At 36.0% G+C, this 13,731-nt stretch overlaps 1 protein-coding gene across 2 annotated transcripts in view; it reads left to right on the forward strand.

Moving 5' to 3' along the window:
• LOC6040993 (motile sperm domain-containing protein 2) overlaps nt 1-13,731 on the forward strand; it is a 42,076-nt gene that overhangs the window by 18,745 nt on the left and 9,600 nt on the right. For both annotated transcript variants that reach the window (XM_038260511.1, XM_038260510.1), the window contains exons 3-5: nt 771-920; nt 987-1,328; nt 1,387-1,628. In XM_038260511.1, the coding sequence (XP_038116439.1) occupies nt 771-920; nt 987-1,328; nt 1,387-1,628 (734 nt within the window). The remainder of the gene's footprint in view (nt 1-770; nt 921-986; nt 1,329-1,386; nt 1,629-13,731) is intronic.

Consider the following 13,731-nt stretch of genomic DNA (forward strand, 5'->3'; position numbering starts at 1 on the left):
CGCCTTTTCGAAATATTTGAGTTTTAAATTTGCATCTTTTTTTACCTTAAAATGGCTGTAACTTTTGACCCTTAAGTCCAAATTGACTCAGAAAATATGTTCGTTTTTCAGAAATCTAAAAGTGCTCAGAAAAACACATTTCTCTAAAACTTAACCCTGAATTGCCACGTTCAAAAAACTGATTTATATAAATTTGGTCGTAGAAGTCGTAGATTACGAGATAAAATTTTGGTGTCTTCGACAAAATTACTTAAATTAGCAAGTTGAACAACTTTCTAGAAGACAAAAAAGTTCCTAAAAATATTCCTGGAAAGTTAGATCTTTAAAATCACCCTAATTTTGATACACCCTTATTATCAACCAAATCAAAAGTTGCCCCTTTTTATTTACAACTACTCTTCTGAAGACACAAGAGCTCCAAAACGTCACCATTTCTGGGTATTTCAATAACATGTTGAGATCTTCGTTTAACAGGTTTCTTCTCGTGTTATTTTGAGTTATTAGATCGTATCAAAATTTGTTGTTCTGAGTTATTTCTACCTGCTCGGGTAGAGGTTTGCAATTGCCTCAACAGTCAAGCCTTCGGATACATAGTTTCGAGTAGTTTCGAGAACGTCAAGGCAATGCTGCGATTTTTTTATTTATTTAATTTAAAAGTTGTTTTTACTCATATTTGAACAATTTTGTGATATTTTTCATCTCATATTCGGTTTTGATAAGACACCTAGCCTTATCACTACAACTAATTGTTCTGTTCCTTTCAATTGCAGCTGGCGGATTTCACCCGCATGACCTCAACAAGATCTTCGCCAACGACGTGTGGCTGACAAAGTTCCTGGAGAACAACGATCTGGACATGAAGGCATCGCTGCAGCAGGTCTGGGACACCTGCAAGTGGCGAAAGACACAAAACATTAATGGTTGGTGTGATTTCAAAATCATTCATTGAGAGAGGGTCAATATTAACGTTATCTTCCTTTTCTCAGAAATCAGCGAGGAGAACATCCGCATGGATTACGCGAAAGAAGGCATCATGTTCCCCCGGGGGAAGGACCTCGACGGAAAGACGCTGTTTATTTATCGGGCAAGTTTGTACACGCGAGGGTCCAAAAGTCTAGACGAAATGAAACGAATGTTCCTGTACTGGTTGGAACGAATAATTCGCGAATCCAACGACGATTACATTACGATCGTATTTGAGCTGTCCGACGCCGGACTCAGCAACGTAGACATGGAGTATACCAAGTATATCATTGGTACGTTGAAGAACTACTATCCATACTCGCTAAACTATATTTTGGTGTTTGATTTGCCATGGATACTTAACGGTAAGTTGTGATTCCTTCAAAGTATCAAGCAACTCCACTAAAAACGATAAAATTTTAGCCACATTCCAAATTATCAAACGATTGCTACCGGCAAAGGCCGTCGACCGGCTTAAGAATATCAACGGCAAGTCCATCCGAGACTACATCGACGAGGACAACATGCTCGAGGCTTGGGGCGGAAAGGACGACTACGAGTTTACGTTTGTTCCGGAAGTGAGAGGCACCCCGGAACCGGCGCTGACAAACAACAACTCCATCAATCATAACAACAATAGCAGCAACATCAACGGCTTCAAAAAAGTGAGTACACACACAATCAATTTCCCAGGGACAATCTGGCGACCAAAACGAACCAAATTATCCCCGCTCCGGCTTTACGATGAAAGACATAAATTAGGAATCCAATCCGCTGCGGATTGTCGCTTCTGAAAGTCGTTTTACGATATCGATTTTCCAGTTTCTTGAATTTACTGGCCATTTTGCTGAAAAGTTTTTCCGACTGTTGGGATGGTTTCTCATTTTGCTTTGCTGAAAGTGCAAATGGAATTTTGATGCTTTTCGCTGAAAAGCTGATGTCGACGGCTCTCGACTCGATTCAAGTGGAAGAGGTTAAAGTTCTTGGAAGAAGAAACAACCCAATTGTACGGTTAAAACCCCTCATTCAAGAATAGCGAAATGACCGGTGTGGGCGAGAGTTGCCCGAGTGCGCTGAACCGTAACAGATGTGCTCTCGTGATTTCGGAAAGTTTATAATCGAATAGGACTAGTCACACTTAATGTATGGTGCGTTTCCAAAAAGTTCTAGCATAAAATAAATTTAGGGGGAGACGCATGATGCCTAACCTTCAGAAGGACAAATTTTAAAGACTTTAATCCAAAGGTGTCTTAGAAAATTCGAAAAAAAATCTATATAAATATTTGCAGTTTAACAAACAGCACTTTGACACCAAATAACCTGCGTGACAATGTGTAGAAAGAATAAGTATTTTAACTGATCTGATAATAATGGTTAACAAAATATTTAAACCATCGAGAATTGAACAGAAGCTGTTTGTATAAAAGTATAATGTTTTTTCCTTAATAACATTTGATAAAATCATTCGGGTCATGTTCCGCCAACTCACACCTCTTCGATTTGCGTAAAACTTTGTCCTAAAGTGTATTTTTGGTCTCTGGTAAATAATTCGAGTTTCATTTTTGATATCCCGTTACGATCGATACCTTTCATTGTTGAACATGCGAAAATATACGTGTTTTTCAACAATTTGCAGCCTGAAATGGTAACAATTTGGAAGTTCGGTATCAAAGGGACTCTTATGTAAAATTTGACGCCCAATTTAATGGCGCACACAGAATTTCGAAAAAAAAAATAATTTTTTTATCGAAAAAAAAAATAATAGAAAAATAACTTTTATAGCTCCGAAATTTTTCATTACTCAATATGGGAATATGATGATCTTTTCTAATAAGCAATTCCAGCTCAAATCAGGAATTTTTCTGATACTTTTGTACCCGACCCTCTTCGATTTCAATGAAACTTTGCAGACATGTTCTCCTAGGCCTATATAAGCCATTTTTGTTTACATGGAGCCAGTTTCACTCGAAAATAAATAATATTAAAGAAGGGCGTAAATTATTTGAATATTTTTGTATTTTTTAATTTTAAAATTACTGTAACTCAAAGCCAAACTTGTAGGAAATTGGACGGGCTTAAAAAATACACTGAACGAAAAAACTACGCCACTTTTATGAGATTTTTGGATTATTAAGGTTCAAAGTCAAATATATAGGTGATGTCACCATTTTTTTCGTTCAAATTTTTTGAGGAAATAGCCTAAGATGTTACAAAAATACTGCAGACTGAAAAATGCAGGATGGTTTTTCTCTCAAAAAAAAAAAATACAAGAATCATTTACTAAAAACTGTTTTTTAAGAGCTCTAAACGTCAATTTTTTAAAAAATCATAGTATAGGAATCGATTCCCCAGACAATTATACATAAAAGTCTCCATATTGGCCATTGTCCTATCTCCAATCCTTTTAAAGATACAGCGGTTTTAAAAATGAAAATGTTGAAAAATAGGTTTTTGGTGTTTTTTCAATTTCTAAATGACAGCCTTGAATTTTCAGTCTCGTAAATATTTTTAATGAAAAGCTCGTCCAATTTCTCATAAGTTTGTCTTTGACCACTTTTTAATATAATTCGTTTTATTATTGATGTAAGCTAATTTACTATCAAGGTTACTTCCCAGTCAAAACAATCAGAATTCTGAAACGGAATCTACAAATTCTGTTTCAAACGCAACAACCGGTTCGAACACGGAACCGGTTGTTGAGTTTAAAACGGAATTTGTATACGATTCTAATTAGATTCTGTTTCAGAATTCGGATTGATTTGACTGGGTGCTATCCACTGAACCACACTGAAAAATATCCTGTTTTCAGTTACGAGCAATGTGATTAAGTTTTTATCTGTGAGCCCATACATCCAAATGAAATGCTGTCAAAGGCAAACTTATGTGAAATTGGACGAGCTTTCCGGTAAAAATACTTTCAAGACTGAAAAATCAAGTCTGGCATATAGAAATTGCCAAAAAAACCTCTGGAATCGATTCTCACTATCTAATTTTAAAAAAATTGACGTTTAGAACATTTTGCAAAAAACAACAAAGCAATTCTCTCAGATTTCGGTCGATTTTTTTTTGTATTTTTTAATTCGACTGAAACTTTTTTGGTGCCTTCGGTATGCCCAAAGAAGCCATTTTGCATCATTAGTTTGTCCTTATAATTTTCCATACAAATTTGGCAGCTGGCCATACAAAAATGATGTATGAACATTCAAAAATCTGTATCTTTTTAAGGAATTTTTTGATCGATTTGGTGTCTTGGGCAAAGTTGTAGGTATGGATATGGACTACACTGAAAAAAAAAGATGCACGGTAAAATTTTTTTTGGTGATTTTTTATTTAACTTTTTGTCACTAAAACTTAATTTGCAAAAAAACACTATTTTTAATTTTTTTAATTTTTTGATATGTTTTAGAGGACATCAAATGCCAACTTTTCGGAAATTTCCAGGTTGTGCAAAAAATCTTAGAGCGAGTTATGAATTTTTGAATAAATACTTTTCAAAAAATCAAAAAATTGGTCGCAAAAATTTTTCAACTTCATTTTTCGATATAAAATCAAATTTGCAATCAAAAAGTGCTTTAGGGAAATTTTGATAAAGTGCACCGTTTTCAAGTTAAATCCATTTTTAGGTGATTTTTTTTCAAAATAGTCGCAGTTTTTAATTTGTTTAAATTAGTGCACATGTTTGCCCACTTTTGAAAAAAATAATTTTGAAAAGCTGAGAAAATTCTCTATATTTTGCATTTTTGAATTTTGTTGATACGACCCTTAGTTGCTGAAATATTGCCATGCAAAGGTTTAAAAACAGGAAAATTGATGTTTTCTAAGTCCCACCCAAACAACACACCATTTTCTAATGTCGATATCTCAGCAACTAATGGTCCGATTTTCAATGTAAAAGCATGAAACATTCGTGAAATTTTCCGATCTTTTCGAAAAAAATATTTACAAAATTTTTAAACCAAGACTAACATTTTAAAATTGCGAAATATTGAATGTTTGGCCCTCCATATCTGACGACCCTATCAAAAGTTATAAGCACTTAAGTGTTATTTATGCACTTTTAGAGGCCGGATCTCACATATTTTGATGAAAACGTTGTTTGGATCTATAATGTGACCTGTCGTTGGATAGGTAATCAAAAGACCTTTGCAACGAATTCAATAGATTGCAGATCTGATAACCCTATCAAATGATAGAAGCATTTACTTTTTATTTATGCACTTATTGGAGGCCGGATCTCACATATTTTAATGCGAACGTTGTCCGGATCTAAAAGTGATGAAGGCACCAACCACCACCAAAGTAATGTTTGTTAAATGATTTTTTGTATTTTTTTAGGAGAGACATAGGATGGTATGCATTTTTCGTGAGTCTTTTTGTAACATCTTAGCCTACTTCCTCAAAAATTTTGAACGAAAAAAATCGTGACATCACCTTAAAATTTTACATTTAAACTCAGTGAAACTGTCTCCATATACACAAAAATGGCTTATATAGGCCTACTAGGATAACATGTCTACAAAGTTTCATTGAAATCGGAGAGGGTCGGGTACAAAAGTACCAGAAAAAATTCCGATTTGAGTTGGAATCTATTTATACAAAAAATTTCGACGGTTTTGTTCGAACGCGAATCAGTTCAATACGGAGCGGCAGATCGAGGTGCTCTTTGTTGCGTTGGGTTCATATAAGTCCAAGGAAGGTTCTACCGCCAAAAAGTTACAACTTTGGCCACTCTGGATCCGATTCCGGAAAATCTGCCGATTGTATTGAAAAGTTACGTGTAATCAAATTTTGATCACAGGAGGCTGAATAAGCAAAAGAGCTAAAAACGTCAACAAACGAAAAAAGGCAGAACGAAGTTTGTCGGGTAAGGCTTGTTGCTCTATAAATAAGTGGAATTCTAGAGTAAATTTTCACAACAACCTATGCAGGTAGGACTTTTTGGAAATTTAATCTAGCATTGATATTGCTAAATCCAAATCTGCCTCCAAATGTTGGTAACCATTTCATGACATTTCCTTTTGAAATTTAGATATTTTATTAATTGAAACATGTTTTTTTGAACCCTTTTACTTTACATCAAACCAAGAAAACCTTCGAAAATTTTATATTTTCTTTTATTTAAAAGTAACAATGCACTCATTTTAGTTAAAAACGCATGTGCGTCGACGACTGGCTGGGAATCTTAACACAGATTTGAATAGAATTCATGTTACTTTACCTAGTTACATCCGCCTTCATGTATGCAACATTTCAAGAGATATAAAGACACGTGGTGCTATTCTGTAGAGTCCAACTAAACCACCTCCAACACCACCCATTCCTCCCAGAGATTGCACTCGTTGCGAGAGCATCATTTTCAGAAGCGACTAAAAACACGTGCTCCATCGGTCAGAGTGAGAGAGAGAGAGTGGGGAGCTCGCGTAGAACAACACACCGACCGACGACTGATGGTTGATTTTGTACGGTTTGTTGTTTTTAGTTGCTCGCGAGCCGTTCGACCACGGACATATCAGCGTCGTCGCCGTCGCCGTCGTGCGTTTGAAAGAAAACGAGCTTAAAGCTATCGTACCGAAACCAAAACTGAAACAAGGGTGGCGGCGTTTGGCTCAGTTTGAGTTCAGTGGCCTTTGCACTAAGTGACTTACGGGGCCGCGAGTGTGTGTGTGTTTGTGTACGTAGAATCTACAATTTGTGTGCTCGAACTCCGATCCGGACGATGCTGATCTTGGTGTGGGATGCGATGAAAGTTGTGAATTGATGCAAAACAATGTGTGAAATTTCGAATATTAGCAAGAACCAATTTCTCACAAAACTGAGAAACTGAATGCTTGTTCAGCTGTAAGGAAAGCTCGATGAATCTCAGTTCAATTTAAGCTCAAATAGACTTTCAAATTTTTGACGTTCTACAAACCTTATTCCGATTCATTATACATCCAACAATCAACGATCTCTTTGTACGACACCAGCTTTGTTGTCATTTGTGTGCAGCCAAAACATTTGATAAGCAAAACGGCCGCGATGATGCACCTGCCGCACCAAATCGATGCCAATAATATAACAACTTTAACCGACAGTTGTCGATAGTTGATGAGGGTTTCGAGGGTGCAATCATTGATTCAGAAAAAAAGCCACGAGCGAGTGAGTGAGTCCAAAAATAAATATTGATTTCCTCCGCGTTGCACAGTGTTTGAATTTGGACGGACACTCAACAAGAACTGAATAATGTGTGTCTGAAGCGCTGAAGCAATCCCTGGAGAGCAGGCATAAGTTACTAGGAATTTCTAGGAAAAGCGAAGCGATTGATTTTAGTATGACCGCTGCACATATTAATTATCTTCCTTGGATTTTGATCATTTTTCATTTTTTTCATTCCGGAGTTTGGAATATCCGAAACGGATTTTGACCGTTCAAAGTACTTCAAAACTTATGCTAAAAAACGATCATTTCGGAAGATTGTAAAAATGGTGTTTTTGTAAGATGCCCATTTTTAGAAAGGTATTGAAAAAACCCTTTCTGACATTGAAGATCTGACAACTCTATCAAAAGTTTTTAGCACTCAAGTGTTATTTATACACTTTTGGAGGCCGGATCACAGATATTTAGAGGAAAATGTCCGGGCCCATCATGCGACCCAGCGTTAGCTAGAAAATTGAAAGACCTTTCAAATGATGCTGAAATATCAAAGTCCCGCCCGTGTGGATCAATCGGACCGCGCACTGGACTCACAATCCAGAGGTTGCTGGTTCGAATCCCGTAAATATGGGTATCCGGCGCCGTCGCTCCGTGCCGTACTCAAACACTTAGGAACCCAGAGCGGCGAAGTCCTTGTAGTAGAAAGGAAGACACTAGTGGTTGGTACTAGCAATGGTGGCCGACAGCTATAAAGTCAACTTCGTTTGAAATATCAAAGATCTGACAACCCTATCAAATGTTATGAGTACTTAAGTGTTATTTATATACTTTTTTTGAGGCATGATCGCAGATCTTTCGACGAAAATGATATTTACGTCAGCGTTTGAATTATGTTTGATATAATAAATCGCGGCTGGATTAATTTGAGAATGGCATCTCACATCTTGTTTTTAACATCATATTCGAGTTCTGGGACCCCATTTTAATCAATTTTGAGTAGTTGATTGCCTGTTAAATAATAACATGCATTTGTTCAATATTTTGTCACCGCCATATTGATCGCCATCTTGGAATTAAACATTCAAAATCGCATTAGCGTACGTAGTTTAGGGGTCATACTTAAGCGGTATACGCACTTCGGAAGGACCCGGTCAAGAAAAAACTCAAATGGGCAGCAGCGGCAGCGCAAGCAAGTCAGAGAGGGTGAAGAAAAGCCCCAAGAAATCGCTCCCTCTCCTTTGTTCTGCTGTTCGTAAAGCTGTTTCTTGACCCCTTTCCTTTCGATCTGCATACTAGCCTTTACGCTGGACAATCAAAAATAAAACAACGAAAAGAAAAATCGTGATTCGAATATCCGAAGTGAAATTTTTCTTAGTCCTTCGGATAATCAAGTCTGGATTGCATCCCTGACTTGAGAAGGTTTCGAAGCAAATGTTAAAAATTTTGTTTATTAAGCCTTTTAAAAATATCATTAATTTTCAAAAATTCAGGAGGGAGGGACAAAAAAGATAAATAAATTTGGTATAACGAAATTACATCATATCTTTCAATTTTTAGAAAATAATGTGTTGTCAAGTGTTTTGTTTTCTTCTGCTCTTTAATAAACATTTGAAAATAATTAAAATATTTAATCATTTGTTTAAGTTTTTTTCAGAAAATCAATCTTTTGAAACAATTTTACAACAACCTCAAATTATATTTTTGTTGACCTTATGGATAAACTCAATACAAAATTAAATTTAAATTTAAATTTCAAATTAAAAGTTTAAATTTGAAGTTATTGAAATTTGAACTTATTTATTACTATTCAGCTTTTAGTATGATTCATTTTTCTGGCATCTTAAAAAAAAATATTCTTAATTTTCGAAACATTGAAGCCAAATGCATATCAAATGCAACGTGTTTGTCGGAGCCTTTTATTTGATATTTTATTTTTCATAAGTCCTTCTTTTATCCTCGTTGACTGGAAGGCACGCCGCCGGTTTAGTTCGTTTAAGTTATTGTTTTAATTTCATTGTAAACGTTTACGTGGCGTCCTGTTTTCTTTTCGTTTATATTCATTGATCGCAATAATTTATTCCAACTGGCAGTTTAAGTATAAACTCATCAAACTATCGATTTTGAGTTGCGTTCGTGAAGTTGAACGGTGCACGTCGCGGTCATCACGCAAGATTTTCGTAGCCGTTTCCGTTTTTGTTGTCCCCCCGATTGTGTGTGTTTTTCGATCCGGGCGGTTTCGCGTTTTCGAATATTATTTGGTTTTTTCTTTCCACAGCCGGCTGTCTAAGATTGAATCATTTCTAGCAAAACAATGCCAAAGGGCCGTTGTGGGTTTGTAAACAAAGAGTGTATCCCTTTCATGCCAGATGTAAACATCCTCTAGCGTGAGCAGGACACACTCTTTGTTTACAAACCCACAGCGGCCCTTTGGCATTGTTTTGCTTGATTTATTCTAAATCAACACCAAATAACCGGGAATAGTCTCATCCGCATCATCCGACTGTTTGCCTTGAGAATTCATAATCCATCACACCATTAAACAAAATTTATTGATTATTGGGTCGCATCATCATCCTCTATGATGAATCCTGGCTATTACCTTTACCCACTAACAAAATCCCAAGTAGAAGTAGTTTTTACGGCACACGTGGGGGTGTGGATATCGTATAGAACCCACCCTTGGTAGCAACCTGTGCTAACTAACATTCCCGTCCCAATCCCCCGAGATCTACAAACTGACATGGCGGGCGCCGTTGGTGGCCAACGACTGTTACCTATTTGCTCCAGATCTAGTTTTGATGATCGTGATGTTTTATCTTTTCAGCGCATTCATATATGCTGTTGATAAGGGAAACACCATTAGATCGTTGAAGCGTATGACCGGTTGTATTGATAGGATATTACGGTCCTGTTCAGCAACGGAGAAGGACAACCATGGGTGGTCTCTCATGCTCATGCTCATGCTCATGCTCATTGAAGCCAAATGCATATCAAAATGCCTTAGGTTCGGTTAGTTTCAAAAGTTGCAAAAAATCTAAGAATTCATAGTACAGTGGACTCTCTCGTTGTCGATATAGAAGGTACCGTCAAGAGTGCGAGTTATCAAGTTATAGAACGAAAAATCAAAGCACTCTATTTGAAGGAACTAAACAAATTATTGACGGCTGGAGCAATATTGATATCGAGAAGATCGACAGCCAGAGAGTCCACTGCATGAAATGTTCAAGCTTGCAAGTTATTTTTGATTGTGAATCAAGTCATCAAGTTCCGGCATTTTTTTTTTAATGCAAAAATAATCTTTTTCAGTGAATATATAAAAATGAAGGAACGATATAAAAAACAGGATTTCTAAATTATTACTAATAAATGATCACATGACTAAATTCATTATCAATCGTGTAAGCTCATTTTGTTTAGTCGAATATTGTTGTCTCGATAAAAATATTATACTTCAATTTTAGTAGCCGTCCAAATGATAAAATCGAATCGAATTTGGCACCATATAAATGAAACCTGGCATTAATAAACCATTTTTCCGGATTTAACATTTAACCATATAGGAAGCCTGTGCTCTTTTTGTTTACGGGGCTACATACATGTAAATCGGCAAAAATTCCAGAGGTTGGTTTGAGCACACGCTTAAACTTTTTTTTAATATACATTTTCATCTATCAATAAAATCAATTTGAACACATTTGGTTGTTCCGAGATATAGCTATTTGAAGGTGCCACGATATCTCAACACTGCTTTGACCAAATCGGCCTAAAATTTTGGTGAAGACTCATACACCGGTCCCGTGTGCATGACGAAGGCCGATTTAAAAAAGTTTATTTTGAAAAAAGATAAAAAATATTTTTCTGTTTTTCATATACAAATTCGTAATTTTCGTATTTTTTTTAAACAAAATTTCACAATCGGGCTTCGTCATGCGTGCGGAATATGTCTTGAGAATCTTCACCTCAAATTTCAGCCAATTTGGTCTATCCCATCTCGAGACTTCGTGGCACCCGTAAATCAACTTCGGTGTTCAGAGAAAAGCGCTCACAAGAATGACATTCCGCTTTGCACATGGCAAAAGTTTAAACTTAAAGCTATAATGCTAGTTGTAATGAAATGATTGAAAATAAAATTAAAAATGTTTAATATTTACGGGAAAAAAAGGTTATTTTCAAATTCAAACACAAAAATGAATATGTCATTTTTTTCGGGAATACCCCCTAAATCAATTTTTCAAATGTTTCATTAAGCTCTTGAACATTTAATTTTAAGACATCCGGTTTAATTCTTAAGCAATTAGGAAAATACCACACCAAACAAATCTCCTCTCCCTAACCGAGAAGGTCAGCTTCGTCCGTGTCAAATTAGAGTGCGTCAAACGATAAAGTTAATGCGTGTCTGTGTGTACTCCCAGAGGAAAGCCGGAAAAACCGGAAATTGGAGCATTTCCCTTTGCCCGGCATCGACTGTGCAAGAACAAGAAACAAAAGGAAGAACACCATCAACCACACCGGTATATATGCCAAGGGCGGCTGTGGGACCTCTATAAAGTGTTGACCTAATAGACGGCCGGACTGGATAAATAATGTGACAGGGGCAACCCCTCAACCCTCCCCGGACTTCCCTGTTCCGTGTGCCCACCAGCAAATGAAAGGAAAATTGAAAAGCTGCAGGAAAGTGAAAAGCGAAGCGGACTTTTGTTTTCTTCCGACCCAGAAGCGGATCTCAACGACGCGGTGGCGGCATTTCCACCAGATCGTCAGCTGGGAGTTGCGACAAAATGGCAAGGGTATTATGAGTTTTAGAGCACTATTAACTAATTGATTTTTAGTTGTATTTTCATTGTTAAACATATTTTAAACTTAGATCCATCCAAGCGTACAATTCATGCAAAGCGAATGGTTACTTAACAAAATCTTGTGCTGGTTGGATGCTTCTAGAAGTTGCCCAAAACGATTGCATCTGGTGTGCATATAATAAAATGGCATAGAAAACGGAGGAGACTCGAGGCAAAGTCGGCATTGGAAGTAAGCAAGAACTGCTTAAACGACTTAGTGATTTCGAAACACACTCACCTGGTGTAATGAACGTCGCTTGCCGGTTAATAGCTTCTCTCAGAATGGGTTAGAAGAAAAACACCCACCGGTGAATGGCTTAAGTGCCTTCAGGTTGTACTCAAGATGTATCTGTTTTGCTTGATACCGGTGGTGCGTGTAGTGAAGGTCAGAATGTGCTTAAAACTATTTTTAGATGGCTCTTTACCAAAGCGTTGACAAAGGTTGGAGTAAACTATGTGCTAGACTACCTTAGTATATCTGGTGACCCCTAAACAAAATATTTAGGCTTAGTTATTTTTCACGCTCGAAAATTGCAAATTTCACGGGGACCTAAATCTCAAAACACAAAATTTCACGCAAATTTTGCGGAACATGAAAAATGATTCTGAAATTCCTACGTTTAAACCACAGAAACTAGTTTTTTTATGCTTCATTATGTATTATTCTTCAATAAACATAAAAAAATCTTCACTAAACTTGAACGTGACACCAAACAAAAAAATGTCTTAATTTTCAAAAAAGTTTCCACCTGGTTTATGAATGAGCTCTATATATGTTGTAATGTAATGTAGGGCATGCGTATTCTCTTTTACTGAACTACTTTATTCAATATTCCACCAATAAAGCTAAAAAGTTTTCGTCGATTTGATTCTGAGCAATTCTCTGAGATTTCGGTCATTCGATTTTTTTGTATTTTTTAATCCGACTGAAACTTTTTTGGTGCCTTTGGTATGCCCAAAGAAGCCATTTTGCATCATTAGTTTGTCCATATAATTTTCCATACAAAATTGGCAGCTGTCCATACAAAAATGATATGTGAAAATTCAAAAATCTGTATCTTTTGAAGGAATTTTTTGATCGATTTGGTGTCTACGGCAAAGTTGTAGGTATGGATATGGACTACACTGAAAAAAAATTATGCACGGTAAAACATTTTTTGGTGATTTTTTATTTAACTTTTTGTCACTAAAACTTGATTTGCTGAAAAACACTATTTTTATTTATTATTATTATTATTATTTTTTTTTATATGTTTTAGAGGACATCAAATGCCAACTTTTCAGAAATTTCCAGGTTGTGCAAAAAATCTTTGAGCGAGTTATGAATTTTTGAATCAATACTGATTTTGCAAAAATCGAAAAATTGGTCGTAAAAATTTTTCAACTTCATTTTTCGATGTAAAATCAAATTTGCAATCAAAAAGTACTTTAGTGAAATTTTGATAAAGTGCACCGTTTTCAAGTTAAATCCATTTTTAGGTGACTTTTTTTGAAAATAGTCGCAGTTTTTCATTTTTTAAAATTAGTGCACATGTTTCTCTATATTTTGCATTTTAGAATTTTGTTGATACGACCCTTAGTTGCTGAGATATTGACATGCAAAAGTTTAAAAACAGGAAAATTGATGTTTTCTAAGTCCCACCCAAACAACACACCATTTTCAAATGTCGATATCTCAGCAATTAATGGTCCGATTTTCAATGTTAAAATATGAAACAGACGTAAAATTTTCCGATCTTTTCGAAAAAAAATATTTTCAAAATTTTTAAACCAAGACTAACATTTTAAAAGGGCGCAATAT

The sequence above is a fragment of the Culex quinquefasciatus genome, chromosome 3, assembly GCF_015732765.1.
Source record: "Culex quinquefasciatus strain JHB chromosome 3, VPISU_Cqui_1.0_pri_paternal, whole genome shotgun sequence".
NCBI lineage: Eukaryota > Metazoa > Arthropoda > Insecta > Diptera > Culicidae > Culex > Culex quinquefasciatus.